The 27,044-nt window shown below is 47.1% G+C and overlaps 2 protein-coding genes across 4 annotated transcripts in view; one reads left to right on the top strand and one right to left on the bottom strand.

The window, feature by feature from the left end:
* The window catches only part of LOC117401031 (growth/differentiation factor 11), a 19,477-nt gene extending 11,348 nt beyond the window's left edge, over window positions 1-8,129 (bottom strand). The window contains exon 1 of the mRNA XM_059013126.1: window positions 7,258-8,129. Within this exon, the coding sequence (XP_058869109.1) occupies window positions 7,258-7,693 (436 nt within the window). The 5' untranslated portion in view covers window positions 7,694-8,129. The remainder of the gene's footprint in view (window positions 1-7,257) is intronic.
* A 4,391-nt stretch (window positions 8,130-12,520) lies between these two features.
* LOC117401030 (cyclin-T1) lies at window positions 12,521-26,432 on the top strand. 3 transcript variants are annotated; one of them, XM_059013094.1, is made up of 9 exons: window positions 12,521-12,813; window positions 15,884-15,965; window positions 16,409-16,537; window positions 17,338-17,398; window positions 18,390-18,452; window positions 18,856-18,901; window positions 19,512-19,675; window positions 19,932-20,014; window positions 20,500-26,432. In XM_059013094.1, exons 1-9 carry the CDS (start codon window positions 12,644-12,646, stop codon window positions 21,844-21,846), a joined length of 2,145 nt encoding a protein of 714 aa, XP_058869077.1. In that variant the 5' UTR covers window positions 12,521-12,643; the 3' UTR covers window positions 21,847-26,432. The 3 variants fall into 3 exon arrangements, with proteins under 3 accessions (XP_058869077.1, XP_058869078.1, XP_058869079.1); XM_059013095.1 differs by having other exon boundaries at window positions 12,522-12,813; window positions 19,932-20,002; XM_059013096.1 differs by lacking the exons at window positions 12,521-12,813; window positions 17,338-17,398 and having other exon boundaries at window positions 15,947-15,965.
* Window positions 26,433-27,044: the final 612 nt, after the last annotated feature.

Raw genomic sequence — 27,044 nt, 5'->3', positions numbered from 1 at the left:
CACTTTCACGAACCCCAGCTTATTTTAATGATCAAAACTGCGGCTGATCTAAACGCTGCCGTCCTTGAACTCTGTCTCTGTGGTGTAGCAGTAGCTTTGGATGGTGCAGATCCAGCGAGAAGAAGAACTGATACTGTCCCAGGATATGGAGTTATGCAGTAACAGGGTCAGGCAGACAGATGTTCCCCGCTTTGCAAAGCCTGTGCTTTTACAAGAATACACTTCAGCCTGGTCAGTCTGCTGTCTGTTTGTTTGAAGTGGCTTTGAAATAAAGTGCCATGCTCTGCACAATACGCGCAGGGTTGGGTAACAATAACGCATTAAAGCCACTTCAAGACTATTAACAACCGACCTGAGTGACAAAGGGCCATGGACAGCGGATAAATAGCTCAGGGACCCAATTAACCTCTCCGGGGCTCTCTGTGGTATAGAAAGGAGGCCAGCGACAGATTACACAGACCCCCAACTCCCAGCAAACAAAAAAAAACAAACCATACACTCTTTTATAGTCCTGACCCAATAAAAGGGTTGTTTCCTGGACGGTCACGAACCATAAACCTTTAAAAAAAAAAAAAAAAAAAAAAAAGTCTTTAAAACAGGAGAGAGAGGAGTGAGAGTTCTTAAAGAAATGTTTGGGAGATGTAAACAACGCAGCAAAAAAAAAAAAAAAAACGCAACATGCTGTCAATTTTATGGGTAATAAAATTTCAAAGGAACTAAAGTCTATTAATACCCAGGGAAAAATGTTGGCAGTGTGTTCTGGAATCCAGTCCCTTCTATCTCTGTTTCCCTTTCTCACGCTCTCCCCCCAACCCCCCCCCCCCCCCCCCTGCTGCTGGACAGAGTGACTCAAACCTTCAGGACCCAGGAGCCATGTGGAGGGGACTCCAGCCTTTTCAGGTACCCGCACCCCTGCTCTACCGCAGCATGCTGAGGCTTCAGGTACCCGCTCCCCTGCTCTACCAGAGCATGCTGAGGCTTCAGGTACCCGCTCCCCTGCTCTACCAGAGCATGCTGAGGCTTCAGGTACCCGCGCCCCTGCTCTACCAGAGCACGCTGAGGCTTCAGGTACCCGCACCCCTGCTCTACCAGAGCACGCTGAGGCTTCAGGTACCCGCACCCCTGCTCTACCGCAGCATGCTGAGGCTTCAGGTACCCGCGCCCCTGCTCTACCAGAGCATGCTGAGGCTTCAGGTACCCGCTCCCCTGCTCTACCAGAGCATGCTGAGGCTTCAGGTACCTGCTCCCCTGCTCTACCAGAGCATGCTGAGGCTTCAGGTACCCGCGCCCCTGCTCTACCGCAGCATGCTGAGGCTTCAGGTACCCGCGCCCCTGCTCTACCAGAGCACACTGAGGCTTCAGGTACCCGCGCCCCTGCTCTACCAGAGCATGCTGAGGCTTCAGGTACCCGCGCCCCTGCTCTACCAGAGCATGCTGAGGCTTCAGGTACCCGCGCCCCTGCTCTACCGCAGCACGCTGAGGCTTCAGGTACCCGCTCCCCTGCTCTACCAGAGCATGCTGAGGCTTCAGGTACCCGCACCCCTGCTCTACCGCAGCATGCTGAGGCTTCAGGTACCCGCTCCCCTGCTCTACTGCAGCATGCTGAGGCTTCAGGTACCTGCTCCCCTGCTCTACCAGAGCATGCTGAGGCTTCAGGTACCCGCGCCCCTGCTCTACCAGAGCACACTGAGGCTTCAGGTACCCGCGCCCCTGCTCTACCAGAGCACACTGAGGCTTCAGGTACCCGCGCCCCTGCTCTACCAGAGCATGCTGAGGCTTCAGGTACCCGCGCCCCTGCTCTACTGCAGCATGCTGAGGCTTCAGGTACCCGCTCCCCTGCTCTACCAGAGCATGCTGAGGCTTCAGGTACCCGCGCCCCTGCTCTACCAGAGCATGCTGAGGCTTCAGGTACCCGCTCCCCTGCTCTACCAGAGCATGCTGAGGCTTCAGGTACCCGCACCCCTGCTCTACCGCAGCATGCTGAGGCTTCAGGTACCCGCACCCCTGCTCTACCGCAGCATGCTGAGGCTTCAGGTACCTGCACCCCTGCTCTACCAGAGCATGCTGAGGCTTCAGGTACCCGCACCCCTGCTCTACCGCAGCATGCTGAGGCTTCAGGTACCCGCACCCCTGCTCTACCAGAGCATGCTGAGGCTTCAGGTACCTGCACCCCTGCTCTACCAGAGCATGCTGAGGCTTCAGGTACCCGCACCCCTGCTCTACCGCAGCATGCTGAGGCTTCAGGTACCCGCACCCCTGCTCTACCAGAGCATGCTGAGGCTTCAGGTACCTGCACCCCTGCTCTACCAGAGCATGCTGAGGCTTCAGGTACCCGCACCCCTGCTCTACCGCAGCATGCTGAGGCTTCAGGTACCCGCGCCCCTGCTCTACCAGAGCACACTGAGGCTTCAGGTACCCGCACCCCTGCTCTACCAGAGCACGCTGAGGCTTCAGGTACCCGCTCCCCTGCTCTACCAGAGCATGCTGAGGCTTTAGGTACCCGCACCCCTGCTCTACCAGAGCATGCTGAGGCTTTAGGTACCCGCGCCCCTGCTCTACCAGAGCATGCTGAGGCTTCAGGTACCCGCGCCCCTGCTCTACCAGAGCATGCTGAGGCTTCAGGTACCCGCGCCCCTGCTCTACCAGAGCATGCTGAGGCTTCAGGTACCCGCGCCCCTGCTCTACCAGAGCATGCTGAGGCTTCAGGTACCCACACCCCTGCTCTACCAGAGCATGCTGAGGCTTCAGGTACCCGCACCCCTGCTCTACCGCAGCATGCTGAGGCTTCAGGTACCCGCACCCCTGCTCTACCGCAGCATGCTGAGGCTTCAGGTACCCGCGCCCCTGCTCTACCAGAGCATGCTGAGGCTTCAGGTACCCGCGCCCCTGCTCTACCAGAGCATGCTGAGGCTTCAGGTACCCGCGCCCCTGCTCTACCAGAGCATGCTGAGGCTTCAGGTACCCGCGCCCCTGCTCTACCGCAGCATGCTGAGGCTTCAGGTACCTGCTCCCCTGCTCTACCAGAGCATGCTGAGGCTTCAGGTACCCGCTCCCCTGCTCTACTGCAGCATGCTGAGGCTTCAGGTACCCGCACCCCTGCTCTACCAGAGCATGCTGAGGCTTCAGGTACCCGCGCCCCTGCTCTACCAGAGCATGCTGAGGCTTCAGGTACCCGCGCCCCTGCTCTGCCAGAGCATGCTGAGGCTTCAGGTACCCGCAACCCTGCTCTACCAGAGCATGCTGAGGCTTCAGGTACCCGCACCCCTGCTCTACCGCAGCATGCTGAGGCTTCAGGTACCCGCACCCCTGCTCTACCAGAGCATGCTGAGGCTTCAGGTACCCGCACCCCTGCTCTACCAGAGCACGCTGAGGCTTCAGGTACCCGCGCCCCTGCTCTACCAGAGCATGCTGAGGCTTCAGGTACCCGCGCCCCTGCTCTACCAGAGCATGCTGAGGCTTCAGGTACCCGCACCCCTGCTCTACCAGAGCATGCTGAGGCTTCAGGTACCCGCGCCCCTGCTCTACCAGAGCATGCTGAGGCTTCAGGTACCCGCGCCCCTGCTCTACCAGAGCATGCTGAGGCTTCAGGTTCAGAGACAAAAACCTGGGCTCCCCAGTACAATACTTCCGTCAGAGGAACTAGAAACCAGGAATGCAATTCTCCCCCCCCCCCCCCCCCCCCCCCCCCCCACCACCCATCAAAGATCCACCCACAAGAGGAATACCACGGGCTCCTGTGAATTCGGGAAGCTAGTAAAAAAAAACAAAAAAAAACTTCAGGTTCTCAGTTCTGGCACTGAAGAAATCCCACGAGGAGCTCCTGTCCATAGAACAGGACTCTGAGAAGCTGAGCACCGCGAGAGCTGACTCTGAGTTACACAATAAAAGTCTCACCCAGCTGAGGCACTGCTTTTACTATCATGGGGAGGTGGGTTTTACTGCCCTGGAGGAGGCATAGAGGCACACAGAGGTGAACTGGCATGGAGGTCATATATTAGTCCCAGCTCTCTTTATATATAAAAAGATTTTCAAAAGTAATCTCTCTACACACATCCCTCATTTCCTTACCGTGTGCACGATGAGATCTCGCAAGTCGTGATGTTTTCACAGCACTACGGGTGCGTGACGCTTGCAGATCATTTCAACCTTATTTTAAACCCTGTAGTGATAAACGCTTTCAACAAATGCACCTGCAAACTAACCAGCACCCAAAGGGGCTGTGCGTCTCGGATCCTTTCGTTCACTATACTGAAAATGAAATGGGGTTTATTAACTGCTAAGGACAGCTCACCGTCAATGCGTTTAGTTGTTTTGGTTTTTTTTTATACTGTGCAGAACGTGGCCTCTTTTACAAGGTATTAAGCAGGGAAGTTATTGTACTGAATACATGCATGCTTGTTTAATTGAAATGGCTGTGAACGGAGGGTGACTTGGGCGGCTCTGTCCTAGAATGTGAACTGCAGCAACACTGATGGAAATGCATCACATTCCACGACGTGTTCGACGCTATCTGCTTTTCTTTTAGCACCGTTCTGGCGTATGTGTTCCACGGTACGCCACTTCCAGACAAACTGCCCACTCCAGAGTGCCGTGACGTGGTCAGAATACCCCCAGTGGAAAAGCAGGTCCTTAGTGTTTTAAAAGGACGGTGAACTGCAACCGAGAATCCAGCGACCACCGGGCTACAAATCTTGAAGAGACACCCTGGGACCCCTGAGCAGTCTACATGTGGAGGAAGCTACAGGTGCATGAAGGGTACAGGATACAGGGGGAGGCCATCCGGGTCAAAAAACGAGTGGGGTGGGGCTCGATTAGGGCGCTGTTTGAACATTGAGCACTAGGCGGCGCTCTGTCTTGAAAGCTTTTCAAAATGATTCACACCCCTGGTTCAATAGCAGCTGGCAGTACCGCTGAACACTTTTATACAGAGAGTAACGCACACAGTGTGGACTTTCAACCACTGAAGGGGGTTGCTTACTAGAAACCTCCTTCTGCATAGATTGGAGCGCACTACACTACCCGGGCTGCCCATCCAGTTCATTCAGTATAAGCACTACTGCATACGTGTGCTTCCCCATGCCTGCCCATAGTAAAAGCACAGCACTGTGTAATAAAGCACAGCTGAAGCATGGTAAAGCAGAGGCAAGCATTGAGAAGGAAGTGTGAGGTATGGTAAAGCATGTTTATAAAAATGACAATAACAGCGTAAACTATCATAAATAAGTACTATATCAGTGGGGTGAGAAGAAAACTGCAAAACAATAACGTGTTGAACTTTTATAAGAGGCAGAGCAAGCCCGAGGCCCCATGCAGGCACGGCGACTCCGCATATTTCAGCACAAGGCGCTGCAGTTCTGCACCCTGCTAGAGCAGAGAGGAGCCGCGCACCGTGCCGGCCGGCCCCACGCTTGAGCGGTGAACAGAGCTGGAGAAATAAACCCGTCCGAACTCCACGCACTTCATCCCGGGATTTACAGCCTGCCTGCCCGCCCGCCTGTCCGCAGCTGGGTCTGGCTGCTGATTAATGCATCAAATCGCTGGCAACTGTTGTACAGCGGCCAGCGCGCATTCATTACGAGTGCTGCACGCTCTGCCACGCATGTGTGGGGTGCAAAGACATTGTATACAAACAAGCCGACAGAAGTGCTGAATAATGCAGAAGGCGGCTGGCAGCTGGCATGCTTCCGTGCGCGCATTGTGAGGCTGCTGATGGCAACGGTACAACATGAACAATGCAACATGGTTAGCGGGAGAGTCCAACGCGTCAGCCCAGCGCAAGCTATAACACGTTAGATGCAGTAAGCACGTTACACCTAGACATTTGTATTAAAAAGCCGTTTAAATTCAACGAATCCTGAAGCTTGCAGCTTTGTCAAAGGACGCTGCTGCTTTCGTGACAACACTAAGTGTAAAGCGAGTAATACATTCACGCAGGGTTTATTTATGCATTCAAATGGGAAGACACGCAGCCCAGCGGAGGAGCGGTTACTATAGCGAGAGGTTCTGCAGCACAACCCTGCCGTTGTTCTCTCTTGCAATGGATTAGTTTAGGTTAGCCTCGTGGTTTAACCTCGCTGTGGGGCCGCACTCCGTCAGTCCCGCAGTGTCTTGCTGACGTTTCTATAAAATGCCTGTATTTTTTATTGTTATTGACAACATTATGGTGTTATTTATCCATGTTATATGCATGTTGCCTGTCCTCACACGCACACGCACACACACACACGCACACGCACACGAATTAAGTTTCCGTATTGAGGTTTAAAAGCTATACTTTAATGATGGGAGCAACACGTCAAAACTCAGCAACAAAATATCCGAAACACACACGACACAGCAGCCAGAAGGAAGGCAAGTCCGCAAGCTGTACGATGATATGAACTGAAACAGGTCCATATATTTAACACACCGTGCGGCAGAGTCAGTGACAGCCCAGTCTGAGGAATAAACAAACCGGTAAGTATCTCTGTTTCCCTGCAGCGCCGCTCGTTTCCAACAAGAGAGGGATAAACAATGAAACAAGGAAGGAAAAATACGCGCACCGGCAAACATGAAAGACCCAAAACAGAAGAACTGCATGAATATGCACTGGAGAGGAGAGGAGAGGAGAGGAGAGGAGGGGGCGGGCAATGCGTGAAATATACAGCCGCAGAATGCAAGAAAACACTAATAAAACCATATGTATAGACAGAGGAGCTGCATTCTTAATATTAGAAAACCGATCACATCAAATCAAGCAGCGACTCGAGAACTTGGGAAGCGGTTATATGGTTCAGGTATAACAGGGTATTTAATTACAAAGTATTGCATAATGTAATAATGTGTGTATAGATAGATAGATAGATAGATAGATAGATAGATAGATAGATAGATAGATAGATAGATAGACACACACACTGACTGACACACTGGCACATGCATTGGGTGACAGCGTCTGTCTGACAGGACGTGTACAGCACATGATCCCAAAGGCACGTATTAATAGAAGCGTAAAAAGAATCAAAGTATTGCAAAGTAAATCGCACGACCGGTTTAATTGTTATTTGAACGGGTTATCAATTTGCAATTATGCCTTTACCATTTTTTTCATAATAATAATAATAATAATAATAATAATAATAATAATAATAATAATAATAATAATAATGCATGCAGACAGCGACAGAAGCAGGTACACTCTTTAGCTAGAATGCAATCCAACAATGTGAACAGAACTTGCGCACGCAGCATGATGACACGCCGAGCCGGTGCACTCACGTTCTGAAGCCATGGTGATGACGGTCTCGGTGGTGGCGTGGTACTCGTCCTCTTCCATCAAGTCCTCTTGCAAGGACGCGTCCCCCTGGAAGTCCTGGTGGTCCAGAAGTTGCTGGAGCGGAGGGGCCTTGGGCAGCAGCTGGTTGGCCACTTCCCGGCTGATGTTGGGCGCTTGCTTGAGCCTCAGTTTGCTCAGGATCTGGGACTTGATGGTTTCCAGCCTCAGCACTTTGCTGTGCTCCCTCCACATGCACGCCGGGCACTCCTGGGCAGCGGGCTCCTCGGCATCGACCAGCAGCCCGTCGGCTGCCGTGGATCCCTCTCTCCGCGGCGGCACGGGTAGGTCCTGCGGCTGGGGTAAGCTTGGCTCGTCGCTCTCTGACAATCCCAGTGAGATAAGCAGCGTCAAACACAGGACAAAGTTAGACTTGGGCATGGTGAGCCGAATAATATCCGAATCTGATTTACTTTACAAAAACACACACAAAAAAACCCAAGGGAATCAGCCACTCCCTACCTGCGCTCGCGTGCCTATTATTATGCTAATAATAGTGATAACAATACAATAATGAATAATGATGATAGCATTGAAAAAAAAAAAAAAAAAAAAAAAACTCTTTCAAATAATAACAACAGCAGCAAAGTTTTCTCTTCTCGTTGCTTTTTTTTCGTTTTGCTTTTCTGGGGTTTATAAAATAGATCAAATTTGAATAAAATAAAATAAAACCTCTCTCTCGCTATCTTTCTCTCTTTCTCTGTATATATGTATAAAAAGAGATCTGGTTGGAGGTGTGTGTGAATGGAAAGTGGTTGCAGGCGATGCTTTAGAAGTGCTCCTCTTTTTATATCGCAGCTGCTCAGTGTCGTACGGAAACTCCATTGGCTGCACAGCAACAAAAGACTCCTGTAAAGAGCCGTCACCGAGTCAAGGGAGAGCGGAGAGGGAGAGAGGGAGAGGGAGAGGGAGAGGGAGAGGGAGAGAGGGAGAGGGAGAGAGGGAGACAGAGAGGGAGAGGGGAGAGGGAGAGAGAGAGGGAGAGGGAGAGGGGAGGGAGAGGGAGGGAGAGAGGGAGACAGAGAGGGAGAGGGGAGATGGAGAGGGAGAGGGAGACGGAGAGGGGAGAGGGAGAGGGGGGAGAGGGAGAGGGAGAGGGGAGAGGGAGGGGAGAGAGAGAGAGAGAGGGAGAGGGGAGGGAGACAGAGAGGGAGAGGGGAGATGGAGAGGGAGAGGGAGACGGAGAGGGGAGAGGGAGAGGGGAGAGGGAGAGTAGAGAGGGGAGAGAAGGGGAGAGGGAGGGAGAGAGGGAGAGGGGAGGGGGAGAGGGAGACGGAGAGAGAGGGAGAGGGAGAGGGGAGGGGGAGAAAGGGAGAGGGGAGATGGGAGAGGGGAGGGAGAGGGGAGATGGGAGAGGGGAGGGAGAGGGGAGAGGGAGAGGGGAGAAAGGGAGAGGGGAGGGGAGAAAGGGAGAGGGGAGGGGAGGGAGAGGGGAGAGGGAGATTTCTCACCTCTATTAAAAAAACAAAAATGATAATTTAGTGTGTAAAACTTTGAGAAAATCAAATATGTGTTTATTTATTTAGTAAATGTCAACAGAAGACGTTACTTTGCAATATTTTACAGGCATATTAAGGTATCTTAATCCTATTACATTATTGGTCAAAAGTATTTGTGTATATATTTGTAATATCATGTCCAAAAGGCAGACTCTACGATTATATCAACTCTTCTGGTTTGACATAAATGCTTAATAAATAAATAAATAAATAAATAAATAAATAAATAAATAATAATAATAATAATAATAATAATAATAATAATAATAATAATAATAATAATAATAATAAAACGAAATATACCTTGTCAGGATAAACACGTTTATTTTAAACATATACATTTGGTGTAGATTTATTTAAAACAAAGCATAGAAAATACTTCCTGTAGAAAGCAGCGTGCTTTTTAAAATACACACCAGCAAAAACAACAAACTGCAAAGCCGCAAAAAAAAAGGGTCAGAGTCTCGATTGATTCGGAGCCCGCATTGCTGTTCTGAACCGCTGACCTTTCCCGTGTCGAATGCTGTAAACGTGTGTTTCTCAACCGCGGCCTGTTTCTCCTCATTTGATACAGTATTTATGTGCGGGGCTCTTCACGGCTTGACCTCGGGCTGCAAGCATACACCACTCTCACATCTGCGCCACGCTTGTCTTAAAAATGTAGCTGACAAATCATTTGAGTTAAATCGCGTTTTGTTTTCGTTTGCTCCTTGTGCCTGGAACTACTTATCCCGCCGACCTCTGGACCGAGTGTCGCCACCTTTGGAGCGGGTGAAGCCGGTACAGCTGGTGGGCAATTACGGTTCGGAGCAATGATTGCCAACGGGGTCTTTCGAAACAGGAAATTCAACGCAGTGCAAATAACTCCCAACAGGCACTAAAGACAAGTGGGTTTTAATGGCAGGTTTGAGTGCAGGGCACGTCCAGATCTATGCAATGAAATGTGATATTGCAATAATGGTGACGTCAACACCCTGTAGGATTCCCCTGCGATTGAGCGGGTTGATCCAGCGAGTTTTACCCTTTAACTGTGGATCGTTCCCTGTCGTGAAACTCACTGCTGTCTGAAACAGTACGTCCAATATTTTGGGAATACGACTTCTATTGCATAGCATTTTCATCCATTCCAGGTTTTACTACGAGCTTGAAGATTCACTGTAGATTCACTCTCCCTGTGCAGCAGGTATTAGGGACCCCACATCCTGACCCCCCCACACTGTAGATTCACTCTCCCTGTGTAGCAGGTATTAGGGACCCCACATCCTGATCCCCCCACACTGTAGATTCACTCTCCCTGTGCAGCAGGTATTAGGGACCCCACATCCTGACCCCCCCACACTGTAGATTCACTCTCCCTGTGTAGCAGGTATTAGGGACCCCACATCCTGATCCCCCCACACTGTAGATTCACTCTCTCTGTGTAGCAGGTATTAGGGACCCCACATCCTGACACCCCCACACTGTAGATTCACTCTCCCTGTGCAGCAGGTATTAGGGACCCCACATCCTGACACCCCCACACTGTAGATTCACTCTCCCTGTGCAGCAGGTATCAGGGACCCCACATCCTGACCCCCCCACACTGTAGATTCACTCTCCCTGTGCAGCAGGTATCAGGGACCCCACATCCTGACCCCCCCACACTGTAGATTCACTCTCCCTGTGTAGCAGGTATTAGGGACCCCACATCCTGACCCCCCCACACTGTAGATCCAGTCTCCCTGTGCAGCAGGTATTAGGGACCCCACATCCTGATACCCCCACACTGTAGATTCACTCTCCCTGTGCAGCAGGTATTAGGGACCCCACATCCTGACCCCCTCACACTGTAGATTCACTCTCCCTGTGCAGCAGGTATTAGGGACCCCACATCCTGACACCCCACACTGTAGATTCACTCTCCCTGTGCAGCAGGTATTAGGGACCTCACATCCTGACCCCCCCACACTGTAGATTCACTCTCCCTGTGCAGCAGGTATTAGGACCCCACATCCTGACACCCCCACACTGTAGATTCACTCTCTCTGTGTAGCAGGTATTAGGACCCCACATCCTGACACCCCACACTGTAGATTCACTCTCCCTGTGCAGCAGGTATTAGGGACCCCACATCCTGACACCCTCACACTGTAGATTCACTCTCTCTGTGTAGCAGGTATTAGGGACCCCACATCCTGACACCCCCACACTGTAGATTCACTCTCCCTGTGTAGCAGGTATTAGGGACCCCACATCCTGACACCCCCACACTGTAGATTCACTCTCTCTGTGTAGCAGGTATTAGGACCCCACATCCTGACACCCCACACTGTAGATTCACTCTCCCTGTGCAGCAGGTATTAGGGTCGCACAGAGAGATTCCTGGTGCGTTAAGTGAATGTACAGATTGGTTGAAAGCTTGGACCTCACCACAGTGAAAGAGTTTGACCAGCGGAAATAAAGAAGGGTTGAATTAGAGCAGATTGCCATGGAAAGCCAAAGCAGCTCGAGATGACACGGAAGTCAAACCTCCGGCAGTCGGCATGTTGGGGCGCTGGTGCCCCCTGCAGGTGGTGCTCTGAAAGAGTATCTAGCGCGTCCCACAACGTTATCCGAATCGCCGAGACAAATATTCGAATATTCGAACTGAAAAACGACAACGTTCGTAATCGTTCAAATAGATCGTCCAAAAAAAGATACCGTGCAAATGAACCCAGTGCATGAATGAAACGAATAGCACGCGTTCTAGTGCACAGAAGCGCGCTCCTGTCCTTTCTTTAATAGAGTCAAAAGCTGACTTGCTTGAATGGAATTTGCGATTCTGGATCATCTATTCGTGGGAGCTGTGCCGCCCACAGAAATGTTCTGTCCTGGGACAAGTTTATAAGTCAGCGCCCCTCCCCACTGAGACGAGATTATTTCAAAGTCTTTGCTGCGGTTATTCATTTTAAAAGCTTGCGCACAACAACCGGCACATTGTTGGACCCAAGGGATGCATTTCCCCACGGGGGGGGGGGCATTTTTCTCACATTACGCTTGTGTTACATTCGTTTTTCCTCTCAGCTGTAAAGCTGGATCATTTGACACGTCACCTCAGACAGGGGTCAGGCTCTGAATGCAGCGAGCCACTGGTGGCGAGTGACGCAGCCCATCCTACAGAGAGGAGATGAACATGTCATACAACCTTAACCGGGAGGTAGCCCCTCAGATGAACTGTCCTACCCCGTCCGCAGCCTATTACGAGGGGTATGAGCGCCCCCGTGTGGTAACATTGTTAATAAAACTACAGACGCAGCGGCTGCTTTTTTTTTTTTGACAGACCCACGGAAAGCGATGGGAAAAGCGACGGTAAATTAGAAAGCAGGCTATACAATGCGCATGCGCAGTTCAAAACGATAACAGAATTAGCATCGTCATCGATATCGTTATTATTGTGCTGACGACATCATCGTGCTTTTAGTTGGGTTCATTTTTTTCCCCTGTAAAATAAGGTTTTAAAGCAAACGCTCGCTTTTTTTTTTTTTTTTTTTTTTTTTTTTAGTTCATTGAAAACATTTTTTTTTTGTACAGAGAGCAAACTGGGGTTTTAAAAAAAATAGTAAATATAAAAAGTATTATTTTTGTTCGTTTGTTTGTTTTACCAACATATATCTAAAAACAATAACTAACCCGTGGAGCTAATTGCTATGGCAACTGTCCTGTAAAAGTGACTTCACAAGGATGCGCCGGAGCCGGAAAAGCCTTACCAATGAAACCCCTCTATTCACGCAGCGGCGGCGTTCCAAATGACGTAGCTTCCGGCGTCGCTCTCTCTGTGTGTGTTTTTTTTCTTTAATTCTCCCCCCTCTCAGTGATGGCGGCTTCGTTTCCCTGTCCTTCTTCAGAGAACGGAAAATGGTATTTCACAAGGGAGCAGCTCGAGAATAGCCCGTCCCGCCGTGCGGGTTTAGACCCAGACAAGGAGCTTTCTTACCGCCAGCAGGCTGCGAACCTCCTTCAAGACATGGGGCAGCGACTCAATGTGTATCTTTTCTTGTGGCCGGGGAGCCGATAGAGAGAGAAGGGGGGAGCCGGTTTAGCGGCGCGGAGACAGCGAGGCGGCGTTTTAAAGACTGTCTTGGTAACTCGCTCTCTGTCTACGAGGCCGGACTGGGGTTTATAAAGGTTAATAAAGGTGTCATTCGCCCCCCTTGGCCTCTCTGACAGCCGAGCATCTTGCGAGACCGGCTGGGTTTCCTGCGGGGTCGCCGCCGCGGCGCTGGTTGCTAAGGCCTCTGTTGCGCCGAGCTTAATCTGAGGCCGTAGCCGGGCCTGGTGGGAGTTTCGAGTCGTGTTCAGTAAATACTTTGTTTTATCGGCGGCCAGACACGTAAAGGATTCAAATAAGTGGATCTGTACCAGTTTTTATATCTGAATAAGGGTTTTTTATTTTGTGTATTTATATTTAACGCGGTTAAACTGGGCTTGTGTCGTGTTTTGTAGTCGTGTGGTGCCGGTGGTTAGATTGTAAATCTTACCCAAAAACTCGTGAGAAGAATTTATTATTACTCCCCTGAGACACAGGCGTTGGTTTTGTAGTTTTTTAAACGGCGCGTTTAGTAATGTAAAGCACACTTTATAATTTAAGACGCTCTGTTTAAAATACAGTGAAGACGTAGCATATAGTAATATCAAAAGCAAGTTCAGTTTTGCTGTTTATTTTTGCATGTCCGCTGAATGGTGTTTGGGAGACATACCTGCATTCATATATCTCGTTGCTATCAATGTGTTAGTTGTACGTGGATTTGTAGTTGAGCGATCTCTAGTAATATTTCGCAGTGCTGTACATCGCTATCTGATGCACTAGTAGTGTAGTTAACACGTTACACAGTGGAGATCGCAGTGTGCGCTATGCACATGTTATTGGTATTATTTTGTATTAGGTTACTTATTGACGTCGCATATTTCTGCCAGTGTTAGGTGGTTTGTGTTTTATTTACGCCTATTGATAAGAGATTAGGGGAACATGTATCCATTTGCTCCTTGATAAATGTGTGCTTTTTAAATTCAGTGCTTATTGTGTTAAGTGATTTTGTGTGTGCCCGGAGGTTGCAAAACCATGCTTTTTTTGTTTTGTTTTTAAATTGTAGTTTTTTTTTATTCTAGTCACTGAGCTCCTTGGTATTTTGCAGTTGTCAGAAAGTAAGAACATGTGTTTTTGCAAATAGACAAAGCTTTTGCTTAAGAGCATAAAGGCAGAATGGAAATTACAATTCTAAAATACAAGGATGGAAATGGGAGTCCCATTTGATCCGTTCCGGGTTTTGCTATGCATTTAATAACCCTGAGCTTGTTACCTAAACACTGCGGCTGATCAAGCTCATAGTAAAACCTGGAATGAGTGAAATGGCAATGCAATAGGAGTCTTTATTTCCATCACCTGAAGTATAGCATAGCTGAATAAGGTGTATCTAATTGTGATTACAATCAGTTTTATTTTTGGAGGACTTGAATGAAAGGGGCAGTTAATGCAAAAGGCACTGGAACTTAAAACCAAGTGGTACTAATTGTTGTGTTAGGGTATGGGAAGAAGTGAAAGAAACACCTGTTTGTTTTCTCATTAGGTGACCGTGGCTTGTGGTTTCCTGGGTGGCACTAAGGGGGGGTGTGCAGTAAGCTCTCTCTCTCAGAATGGTGACTAATCACAGGGTTATCTTCGTTTCATGATCTAAATCTTAGGCAAAACAGTACACCACGCTGGAGCGTTTATAGTAAACTGTGAGATCGTGGAATGACAGTCCAAGGTACGAAGGAGAGGTTTATAATCTTTACAGGAGACTGGGTTTCATGATGGATGCATTGAGGAGGATGGCAGTGTGTGGCTCTTTCACAGTGTGCAGGGTAATTGGATACACATAATTCTACCATGACAGTAATATAGCGAGTGATAGATTGTGATTGATAATGTGCTTCTGGATTTTAGTCAAACACACACATGGACTGTATCAGAAAGTATGCAGCATGAATGGCATTTCCACCCTTTTAATTCTGTCCAAAAAATAAATAAAAGCCCCCACATTACAGGAGGCTGTGTGGTCGAGTGGTTAAAGAAACGGGCTTGTAACCAGGAGGTCCCCGGTTCAAATCCCACCTCAACCACTGACTCATTGTGTGACCCTGAGCAAGTCACTTCACCTCCTTGTGCTCCGTCTTTCGGGTGAGACGTAATTGTAAGTGACTCTGCAGCTGATGCATAGTTCACACACCCTAGTCTCTGTAAGTCGCCTTGGATAAAGGCGTCTGCTAAATAAATAAATAATAATAATTTTTACCTTGAATGTCCTTTTACAGTCTAAACCCCCCCCCCTCCCCCCCCCTTCTCTCAATACACATACACGACTGCCTTTCAGTCCAGAACATGACACTAACTCTCCACTGTGCCACCTAAAATACACTGTCAGGAATTATAATTTGGGGGACTTGGGTATTTTGGATTATATTGCTGTATAGGAGTTGGTGTGTGTTTATGCCTTTTTAAAAGGTGTTGCTACAATAAGTATTGCAGGTACTATTTTAACATGTAGTGTATCTGTAAATATAAAGACATAAAAGCTGTTTTCTACATGTTCACTTTATAATGCACGGCAATGGGCCCTCTGTACCGTGTAGATTGTAAAGCTGAACTGATCTTTCAGAACGAGGACAGTTCTGTTTTATACTTTCGAAACCTTTTTATTTTTTATTTAGATTACATCATTTTTTTTTTCCCATTACAAATCCACACACGTGTTTAATTTATTTGAATTCTGGATACCATCAGACAGAGAGACAGTCCCTCTCATCGCCTCTCACACTTCCAGTAATATGGTGATCCTTTTACTTCTAAAGCTGTTTGTTGTGTCCCCTGCCTGTGTTCAGTTTTACACTGAATATGTGGTGGGTGTTTCTGCTGTACGTTTGTATAGATTAGCCTTCAGAGAGCCTTTATTGGAACGCTGTCTTTGCTCTGAATGTGTCGGTTCATACCTGCCTTCGTCAGCTCCGTTTGGGATTAAACTATAACGTTGATTGTCAAGTTTGTGTTGTACCGTTTTCCTTAAGCACATCTCTCCAGTTCCCAGCTAACAATTAACACAGCCATTGTTTATATGCAACGATTCTACATGGTCCAGTCCTTCACCAGATTCCACAGGAACGTAAGTACAAACAGCCGTTCTGCTCGTGTGTTACACTGCAAACCTCCAGGTAGTTGTTAGGATCACATCTGTGCAGTGTTGCTGTGTGCGAGTCATTTCTAGCATGCATCCAAATTGAGGGACTTTAAAGGGTTATTTTTTTTGTTTCTCAAGGGTAGGGTGTGCAGGCATGGAAACGCAATTGCATAGCAGTTTCATCCATTCCAGGGTGTAATAGAAGCTAGATTAACCACAGTGTGTGTGTGACAATCTCCGGGTGCGTCTTATTAAACTCCTAGTAAAACCAGGAAGGGATCAAACTGCTGTGCAGCGGGAGTCTCGTTTCCGTCCCTGGCAGTGAACAGTCCACTCGCTGTTCCTTTTGTTCCTGCACAGATTGTTAGTTTTAATGAATGGTGTTTTTACTGATTGATCGGTTCATTGCATTGTGTTTCGCCCCCCAGGTTATCGCCCCAGCCACTCTGTTCTTGGCTGCCAAGGTGGAGGAGCAGCCGCGCAAGCTGGAGCATGTTATAAAGGTGGCCCATGCGTGTCTCAACCCCCAGGATCCATCTCCGGACACCAAGAGCGATGTTAGTAGCGCCTGGTACTACTTACCTACTCATTCGTTTCCCTTTTCTGATATTCTCCGAAATATTACAGGGGAAGGGGGGAGAAAAACAAAGGATAAAAAAAAAGACGCAGTATTGCATTTATTTATAAATGGAGGAGGTTATATATATATATATATATATATATATATATATATATATATATATATATATATATATATTAGCAATATTAACATCAGTGAGGAGTAAATGCAATACATCAGTACGTCTGGGGTCCCTGTAGCAGTTCACAGTGCTTTCCTCACTGCCTCTTCAGTATGTTCCTAATCCCCCAATCATAGTCATGCCTGGTTGGGACACACATTCGCAACGGCTGATTATCGTCTAATAATGATCCCGTTAGAATGCATAAATAATCGAAAGGTAAGGTTACTATTGTCTGATGTCTGTGTCCAGATCACACATGTTGTTAAAAGCTTTACTAATTTATTTGAGTGTCTGTTTTCAACAGGGCGCGAAATTCCTAGGCCACCAAGCCCAAACGGCTTATTAACCCCTAAACGCTAAAACCCCTTCTGCCCCATAGACCTAACGGAGACGACGTCCTCATGGGTCAGCAATCCCATAAGTAAACCCCCTCTTTCTGCAGTGCAGTGCAATGCTGTGCAGAGCCATGCTGTGCAAACTGCGGGAGATTTTGCTGAATTTCATGCCCTGTTCTAGACCCCAGGTGATGTTGTGTGCAATGTGCAGGCTTTGTATAAAAAAACAGAGAAGAAAATGCCTCCTAGTGAGTAACCTGCCTGTCCTCTCAACCTCAGGCTTACCTGCAACAAGCCCAAGACCTGGTCATTCTTGAGAGCATAATACTGCAGACCCTGGGTAAGTTGTGGACCCGGAGAGGCTCTCCTGACACTGACTCCCAGACCGAGGCAGTCTGCTTGCACACAGACTGCTCAGAATAACCTCATGCACTCTTGTCCACAGCAGAGAGAGAGAAGGAAAAAGCCTTTCCGACGATGTGATCATGCAATGTTGTCATCACACCCCCCCATCCCCTTTTTTATGGGTTGATAAAAAAAAGTGTCCCACTAGATTGTAAACAGGTCTTTTTTATTTTTATTTGTGTGTGTGTGTGTGTGTGCATGGAGATGTTTTTTAACTTAAGTTGCATTGTGCTGGTGGTGATTTAGGCTGTGACTGTGTGGCTCGTGTAATCTACCTCTTTAATGTATGGATTTGGGGAGAGGGGTGGTATAGTGGAGGTGCCGTACGTCTGACACACTCCCGTTGTTCCGGGTCTTCACAAGGGCGTTAACACTTCACAGTTAAAACGTCAGGCAGGTTTTCAACCTTTTAGAATTGAACCTAAACGTTTAGCCTCTGTCAAATATGTAGGTGTTGGCCTTGGTGCTGATGTACTGTGCAAGCGTATTTAATTCTGAAGTGCGGTGCATGCAAATACAGCAGTGTGCAGGTTGAAGTTGAAGGTCCCTTTTTGGAAAGCAGCAGCGCCTTGTTAAACCGCAGTCTAAAACCCCAGCAGTACTAGCAGCTGTCCCGTCAGACCGCTTATTCTTTATTTCAAAAGGAAAGCCTGTCTGCTGTTCAGTGCTGTTACATCGATCTTGTCCAGTCCACACAAGACTTTTATTTGTTATTTAACTTTTTTTTTTTTTTTTAGTATGTGCACAAACTCCCAAGATCACAAACCTTCTGAGTGGACTGTGTTTTATTGGCCCAAATCTGAAAGTCCCCTCTGCCCCCCCCCCCCAACATGTTGCTTAACGTTTGGGACTTGAATTCTGGTCCAGGTGTGCAGGACTGGGAGGGTCGTGGGTTAATCGTGGTTTCGTTTTCTTCCCTGTTGCAGCTTTTGAGATTACCATCGATCATCCACACACACACGTTGTCAAGTGTACCCAGCTAGTCAGGGGTAAGGGAATCTGCCTTTTCATACTTTTGTATTGTTAAATAAACCAGTGCATTTTTTTTTTTTGTTCACATTGCAAATCTACATAACACTGTCAGAATCATTTATTTATTCATTTATTTATTCTTATCATTTGATAATTCTAAGTAATGATTCTAGGATATTTTTTGTATCGCTTAAGCACACTGTAGAAGCAGGTCTCTCTCCAGTTTAAAAACGGTCCTTGTTATAAGAAGTTATTTCGCTCCCTGTGAATGCAGATCACGGTTGCAATGCTGCTGGCACCTTATAGCTGAGCTGCTGATGGCTCTATCTTGGGAATCGCTTGCTACTTTTTGCACAGCGTAGAACTTGAACATGTGAAAATATTTCTGCTGACCAATATTTATTTATTTTTTTTGTTTAGCGAGCAAAGATTTGGCTCAGACGTCCTATTTTATGGCTACCAACAGGTATGTAAATGATGTTCAGTGAGTATCGTGAGAGAAATGATTTATACGGGATTAACCCCTGAAGGGTCACAAGGAATCCAGCGCTGGCTGTTCAAACGTTTTCTTCTTGAAACACATTCGAGAGCGACTCGAGCATCACGAGGAGGAGACGGAGCATTCGGACGACCGGATCCAACCCCTCAGTGCATTTTAAACCCTGTTTCATGCAAAACCTCATTGCAAAGATAAGAAAGTCAGCATTGTTATTATTTGTGAGACACATGTCCCTTGTGCCTCAAAGTGTTAAATATTATTATTATTATTATTATTATTATTATTATTATTATTATTATTTCCTTGTTTTAATTAGATTGTTTAACTAGAAACCAGAGTGGTTTGTTTCTCAAGCAATTCATTTGATTAAAACAAAGTGAAAACGCGAGCAGCAAGGGGAATGACAAACACTATTTATAAGAAATAAAAAATCCTGAGATACAAATCTAACACACACACACACCGGTCGCCCTTACTCTGAGCCTCTCTGATAACCTTTTGTGTGGCTTTAAGCCTAAATAAAGGCTTACCTGTGTTTTTTTTTTTTTTCTTTTCTCTTGAATTCAACACTACCCAGTCTGCACTTGACCACGTTCTCCCTCCAGTACAGTCCTCCCATAGTGGCCTGCGTGTGCATCCACCTGGCATGCAAGTGGTCAAACTGGGAGATCCCGGTGTCGGCCGATGAGAAGCACTGGTGGGAGTATGTGGATCCCACTGTGACTCTGGAGCTGCTGGACGGTAAGTTCAGACGGGACGGGACGGGACGGGGGCTTGCTTTCATGTTTGCAATGTTAGATTTGTTTTAGATTTCCTGTCCCCTTAGACTTTTAAAATGTAACATATTGGGGAATTCAATCAAAGAAGCCAGTCATTAGAGAGTCGGTGCTTTTATGAGATGCACAACATTAATGTAGATGAGTCTGCTGGTGCGAAATGCTTGTGTATGTGGAAGAGACTTTGAATAATTCTCTGTGTGTGTGCGTTTGTGTTTCAGAGCTCACCCAGGACTTCCTGCAGATTCTTGAGAAGACTCCGAACCGGTTAAAGAGGATCCGGAACTGGAAGGTAACCTCGATGGTGAACACATTTTAACAACTTCTGACTGGAGCGCTTTTACTGGGGGTTCAAACGATGATAATGGAACGCGGTGCTGCACCCAGAGAGTGGCTGCTTTCTTCAAGACTGAGCTTTAGAAAGGGGCTTTCTGTATGCCTGCAGTATATATATATATATATATATATATATATTAATACAGTACATATAAATACAATATATAGTGTGTGTGTGTATGTATATGTGTGTGTGTATATATTATAAAGAACCCTAAAATATATAGGCTTAGACTTAGACTATTGGCACTAACCCTAAACTACCTGCACTTGGTGGTAATCTGAGCTTGCATGAACACCCCCAGGTGTTTTATGGAACTGGCATCTGATCCTTGCAAGAGTGTGCGTGCGTGCGTGTGCTTGTGAGTGCGTGTGTGCGTGTGCGTGCGTGCGTGCATGTGTTTTGTTTTTTTTCTCCCACGTTTGCAATGCATCTGATATTTTTCATTTCAGGCCGGGCAGACGACCAAGAAATCGAAGCTGCAGGAAGGCGGTGGGGATCAGACGGACACTTTGATGAGCATGATCTCGATGGCTTCCTCAGAGATGGCGCTGGCAGGGCTGATGAGCATGTCTGCGGCCACGCCCCCCTCCTCCACCACGCCCCCGGAGCCCTCGGGGGACCAGCCCCTCCGCGCGACGGAGGGACCCCAGCAATACTGGCAAGCCCAGAGTAAGCTGGTCCCCCAGGTACACAGAACTGCTGGCGGCGAGCAGCCCGGGGTAACTGACCAGGGGCTGGGGGGTGCGGACGTCGACATGGGGTTCCCCTCTCTCCAGAAATGGCAGGCCGCCCCTGCGAAAGTGTCTCTGAGCGAGTACCGGGCGAAGCACGCCGAGGAGCTGGCTGCCCAGAAACGCAAGCTGGAGTGCAGGGAGGCCAGCCGGAAAGAGCAGTACGCCACGGCCACCCAGCAGAAGAGAGACCGGCCTCCTCCTTCTCAGCGGCAGAGGGAGAGCGTGGAAAACCCTTCCCCCATCGTCTTGAAAATCCCCATCGGGAATTCCGAGAAGCCGGAGAAGGGATCCCTGAAGATGCGCATCCCGATGGGAGGCTCCGGGGAGAAGGCAGGGAGCGCTGGCTCGGGCTCGGGGCGTCCCGAGGAGATCAAAGTGAGGATCCGAGTCCCCGCGGTGGCAGCGGAGAGGCAGAGCTCGTCGGACGAAGGGAGCGGCAAGAGCAAAGACAAGCACCGAGAGCACTCGTCAAACCACCGGCACCACCACCACTCGCACAAGAACCCCCGCGCGTCCACAGGCAGCAAGAGATCGAGTGACTCCTCCTCCTCCTCCAGTCACAGCACCCCTCAAAGCGGGGCCTCGTCCCGCAAGCGCCCCCACTTTGACGAGTCCGTCGCCGCGATGCCCCACAACCACCAGCCAAAAGCTGGCCAAAAGTCTTCCAGAAGCTACCAGCCGCCCCTTCCTCCTCTACCCCCCTCCTCCTCCTCCTCCTCCTCCTCCTCCACCAGCCAGCAGTTCGGTTTCTTGGACCTGCCTTTCATGCAGCAGCAGCCCGCTGGCGGCTCGGGGAAGGTGCCATCGTCGGACGCCAACGGCCACGGCGCCAACAGCCAGCCCAACGACTACCAGGACACCTTCGACATGTTGAACTCCTTGCTGAGCGCCCAGGGGGTGCAGCCCGCTCCCCCTCCACAGTTTGACTACGTGCCCTCCCCTTACGGGGAGTACAGATACCCCGGGCTGCCCCTGAGAGCCAATCAGGGCAACCGGGGCGGCTCCCGACCCCCTCCCCTGCCGGCAGATCCCCCTCCCCCTCTCCCACCTCTCCCAAAATGAAGGGGGTGAGGGGGTGGGGGCGGGGGAGAGAAACTAGAAATATACTACTGAGTGTGTGGGACACTTTCTAAAGGAAATATGCACCTGCTAATGGAAATTGGGGTGGAGTCCTAGGCAAGGTAACAGCAGACTTGGTTCCAGACTTTTTAATGCCTGTTAGGCCACTGCCCGCCCTCTCTCTCGCTCTCTCTGTTGCGTGTTTCAGGGGTAACTTGACAGCAGAGTAATGTACCACTAATATGTTTTTATTATTTTTTATTTTTTTTGGGATGGGGGGGGGGGGGGGGCTGTCCCCTTCAGTGTATCAAGAAAGATAATGGGGGGGGAGATGTTAAAGTGTGTGTTGTATATGTTATGTAATTCAGATCTGTAATATTGGTTATATTTTGCTTTCCTTTTCTTTGTGTTTTATTTTTGAATGTCAAAGAAGATGATGATGATGATGATGATGATGATGATGAAGGCGGCTGCGATACGTTTATGCACGAGTTGGGAAAATCAAATATTTTTTATTTCCAGAGTTGTATTATATTTGTAAAGCACTGGCGACATTTCATTTGATTTAGATTCATTCATTTTTTTAAAAGTGTTTATTAGGTTTTTGTCTTTTTTTTAATTTTTTTTAAAGGTATAGTGAATACTTTAAAATGCCTCCAGCGATTTTTGATTTTGAATTAGCCAGGCATGTTTTTAATGTCAGCACTGGAGGTTTTACTAGCGGCTCTGTGTTTTAATTTTTTCGTTATTTTAAAAACGACATTTTGAGACGTCAGCAGTGATTTCTAACACTCCTGTTGCAAACAGGGATGGAAATAACACTCCCACTGCACAGCAGCTTGACTCATTCCCGGTTCTACTGTGAGTTTAATAAGACTCACCTGAGCTTGTTAGCTATACACACTGTGGTTAATCAAGCTCGAATTAACACCTGGAATGGATGAAACTGCTGTGCAACTGGAGTCTTATTTTAATCCCTGCAAAGCCATCTGAGCAGAGCTGGAAACTCCACCAGCCCTGGGTTTCAGAACAGCCCTGAATTAAGTCCTCATGTTATTGAAGCGAGCAGGAGCTGTGAGTTTGTTAAGTAAATGGTTTGTCCCTGCAGGCTCTGTTCAGAGCAGGTTTAGCAGGGGTCTGATTGGTCCAGTTCAAGCTCTGGTGTGCAGTAAAACCCGGGCTGTCTCAGTGTGCTCTGCAATGGGAGTCTCTTTCCTTTTCCAGTAAGAGAAGTATTTACGCTGCTCTTAACTTCTGCGCCACCTGTGCTAGTCGGCTGCCTGATGTGTTGTTATGTGGGCATATAACTTCCTCGTACAGATACTTGAATATTTATTACCCTTGAGTAAGTGCGTTGCGTTTCGTTTCTAATCTTGCTCCCGGCATCCCTTATTCAAACTCCTAATCGTTTCAGTATTAACCTCTTGGTGTACAGTCTTGGGTAAGCTTTGCTTGGGGTGCAGTTGCGTTACACACGGCTGTGCGAGTGAGATCTTCCTTGCTGTGTGTGTGTTATTTTTTTTCACATGTGTTCTGGCACAGTGGAAAGGCTCCAGTGCCCCACGCCAGTGCGGTGTGTAAGAATCCCTCCTGGAGCAGGAGATCTGTGTTGGTGGTTCGGCTGTGCAATGTCAGTGTTTTAAAACTGGTTTAAGAATGTTCTCCGCCTCAGAGGTGCTTGCAAACAATGTGACTCTTTCGCTGAAGGCAAGGTGCAGCCCAGCATTGAAGGCGCAGCTGCTTTCTATTCATTGTGATTTGGATGCGTCTCAGACTGGGTACAGAGCGGTTCAGGAATCACTGGACTGACATGCAACGAGCACAGGGGTTCTCATAGGAGTCACAGTGAGGCTCTGGGGGGAGGGATACTACAACAATACTACACTGTCTTGCTTTTAATTGTGATTTTGTGTTGTTTTTTTAATCGACACTTTAGATTCAGTGTCATCTTTTTTGTTCTTTTTTGATGTTGGTCACACAGGTCAAGGCTGCTTCAGTGGGGCCCTGAGCTTCGTCAGGTTGGCACGCAGCTGGCTCCAGTGCTGCTTGCGGTCGTTCACGCCAGCCTCTTGAAATCCGGTTCATACCCAGTGCAGACTTTGTGCCCTGAGTTTCTAGAGGTGGTCAAGTGACTTCAGCAACCTGGTATAATTGTTAGGGGCGGGTTCAAATGAACAGATTCCCAGGCAAGTAAAATCCAGCAGCAGCCGTTTGGAGGTGAAATGGGCGTTTTCTCGTTGGCATTTTATTTTAGTGAGCAGCGTGATCCTGCAGGATTTAAAAACAAAACAAAAAACATGAGGGGGGGGGGGGGGGTATTTTTACTTTTTGTATAAAAAAAGAATGTGAATTGCAGCATAAAAAATAAACAAAAAAAAAAGCTTTTTAGTTTTAATTTTTTCAAATGACAGTCATTGTTTTAAATGGTTGTTTAGTCTGACCAGCCCGACACTGAAGTCATTTCAAATAGAGAATCATAGTGCCCTTGATTAAAATAATAATAATAATAATAATAATAATAATAATAAAAACAAAGACAAGTGTTCACTTGTTTTATTCTGGATATCATTGGTATAGTCGCTGGGTGTGATCTGGGGCCATGACAATAACATGCCGGTATTTCACTGGGGTCCTACCGCCGTGTGTCAGTATTCAGGTTATAAAGGGTTTAGGTAAAGTAACATTTAAAAATGTCTATCGAGGTCCAAGCTACAGCTAGTCTCAGTACACTGATCGTATCAGGAATATGTTTTTGACAAATGTACTTTGAAAAGTGTGTTTAAAAAATATATATATACACAATAAAAATAAGGCGTTGAGCGGGAGTTACGCTTCGTGTATTTTTTAATCATGGGTTCTTCAGTGCTGTTAGGTAATGTCTTTCTGTTGTATATATTATTTTATAAACATGCTAGTTTTAACGTGGTGTTTGTGTAATCTAGTATAGCTGTTTGATTTGAATCGTTTTCAGCAGTTGTTCATTTTGCCGGCTGCAGACACGGTTCTTTGAGAGCTGGTTTGGAGTTGGCGTTGCTCTGCGCTCGTTTCCCGTGAGAGGGTTGAGTGGCGCTGAGCGGATTCATCGTCTTGAACTCTCCTTTGAGGCGAGCGCCCGTGGGGTTCAAGGGGTGCATTTACCATTGGAAGCAATGGAAGAAGCGGCCGCTTGGGTTTGTACTGACCGCTGCGCTCTCCACAGAGGCCAAGAAGGGCGACAGTTCAAGCAGCTGTTTCTGCAGTTGTGTCGGTTACACGGGGAAACTTAGTCCAGTTAGACGTCACTGCTCCTCGCCTAAATGCAATTTTTAAAATTGTTTTGGTAAAATGAAAACAAAAATGTGCAAGTGAAATGTTTCCCAAGTGTGAAGGCATGGCGCTGTCGAATTGGATGATATATACTGCAATGTGAACCGTGTTTCAGCTACAGAATCTGAGTGTTGTGTTTCAAAAGAAAATGTGTGTAACAAGATCATAGGAACACTTTACATTGTAAAGTCTATTTATGTACAGAATTATTATTATTATTATTATTTGTGTGTTATCAGATTGGATTCAGGTATTGTATGGTAAAGTAAACCGATAAAGTTCTGTTCAGGCAAGCGGGGAGAGTGATTTTAAAAGCGGTTCTTTATTTTACTGCCGCTCGCTGTGCTTTAGGGAGATTGGAGGAAGGGGAGGATGATGATGATGATGATGATTTTGGCAGACTCGAATCTCCTCGTTTGATTGGCTGGAACACGCCACACTCACTCACACCAGCATTCAGATCCGCGCCCTCATAACACAGCCTGTACGGAAAGCGCAGAATTACTGAGAGACACGGAATAAATACAATGACAAACATTTCAACCCAAGAGACGGTTGTCATTGAATTTATTAAGTTTCTTTTAATTCAGCACTTTTGAATGTTTAATAGTTATGGGTAATTTACTGAAAATATACTTTGATAAAGTTATGGTATTGAATGAATATATAAACTACAAACTTTTTTTTTTTTTTTGGACAGGTTTTGTAAATGCCGTAACTTGTTTTTATAATTTGTATTTAGAAATCCTAAACACGTAATCAATTGACAAACGTTTCCGCTAGAAGCCCCTTTCTGTGTCTTCGATTCCATGATCCATTCACACTGCTGTCTTGTTAAACGCGCAGGTCTGTATCGGGTCTGTTTACTCAAAATGCAACTTCACAATCCTTGTAATTTCATGTTATTATCCCGTAATATGGAAGCTGACAAATATTCAAAATGATACCCGTCTCACCTTTCTTATATAGCATTAGGATAGTGTTTTTAATCCAAGAGCCATGAAATGTAAGGAAGTTTGGGCTTGCTTTAGTGAACTGGGTTGAGATTTCATTTCATTTCAATCTGCTATTTTGTTCCTCTCCGTGGTCTGTATATTATTATTATTATTATTCTTTGTAATTGATTTGACATGTCTTTTCTTGTAATGTATTATAATGGAGGGGGTGAACGCGTTCCCGTGTTGTAGGTTTTTAGTGGTACCACATGAACTCTCAGGTTTGGAATTCGCTTGTTTCGGGGAATTCTTGTAATACGTGTACAAATAAAATCAACGTTTACATTACACAGTACGTTTGTGGTTTTTAAAAAGCGCTTTCTCTCCCCTCTCCTTTCCTTCTTTCTCTCTCGCGGGACTTTGTTTTAATGAAATGGTTTCTTTTGAGCTCAAACGTATATAAATGAAAATAAAAGGATTGATTTGGTTCTTCAATTGCTAGGTACCGAGTCCAATGTGACTTCAAGAATTGAAACGGTCATGCTTTTGTCTGGCGCCTCGGCTGTGCTTTTAATAAAATAAAAAAGGGTCAAATTACACACTAGGGCATGTATATATTGGCTATTAATATACAGATAATAATGTAATCACAATGTACGATCAGTGACCGAACATTCTGTTGTAATTAAAAATACATATAAATGACTTCAAGAAAAATGTAGAGGCGAATTGATTGATTTATTTATTAAATACACGAGTTTACAGCAATGCAGCTAGTGCAAACTGTGCCATGTGTCGCTGTTGGATGGGAAATGGAGTCGGAACGATATTTAAACCCACAAAGACGTTATTCACATTGCATTGCAAACCAACAAAAAAAACTACATACAGGAAACCATGCAACAAAAATATTGCAAGGAAAACATGGACAGCAGAAGGGGCGGAGCTTTCGGAATTAGA

Source organism: Acipenser ruthenus, chromosome 45 (assembly GCF_902713425.1).
Source record: "Acipenser ruthenus chromosome 45, fAciRut3.2 maternal haplotype, whole genome shotgun sequence".
In the NCBI taxonomy this organism is placed as follows: domain Eukaryota; kingdom Metazoa; phylum Chordata; class Actinopteri; order Acipenseriformes; family Acipenseridae; genus Acipenser; species Acipenser ruthenus.
Note: the sequence above shows the minus strand (reverse complement) of the source record. Positions and strands in the feature narration are given on the sequence as shown.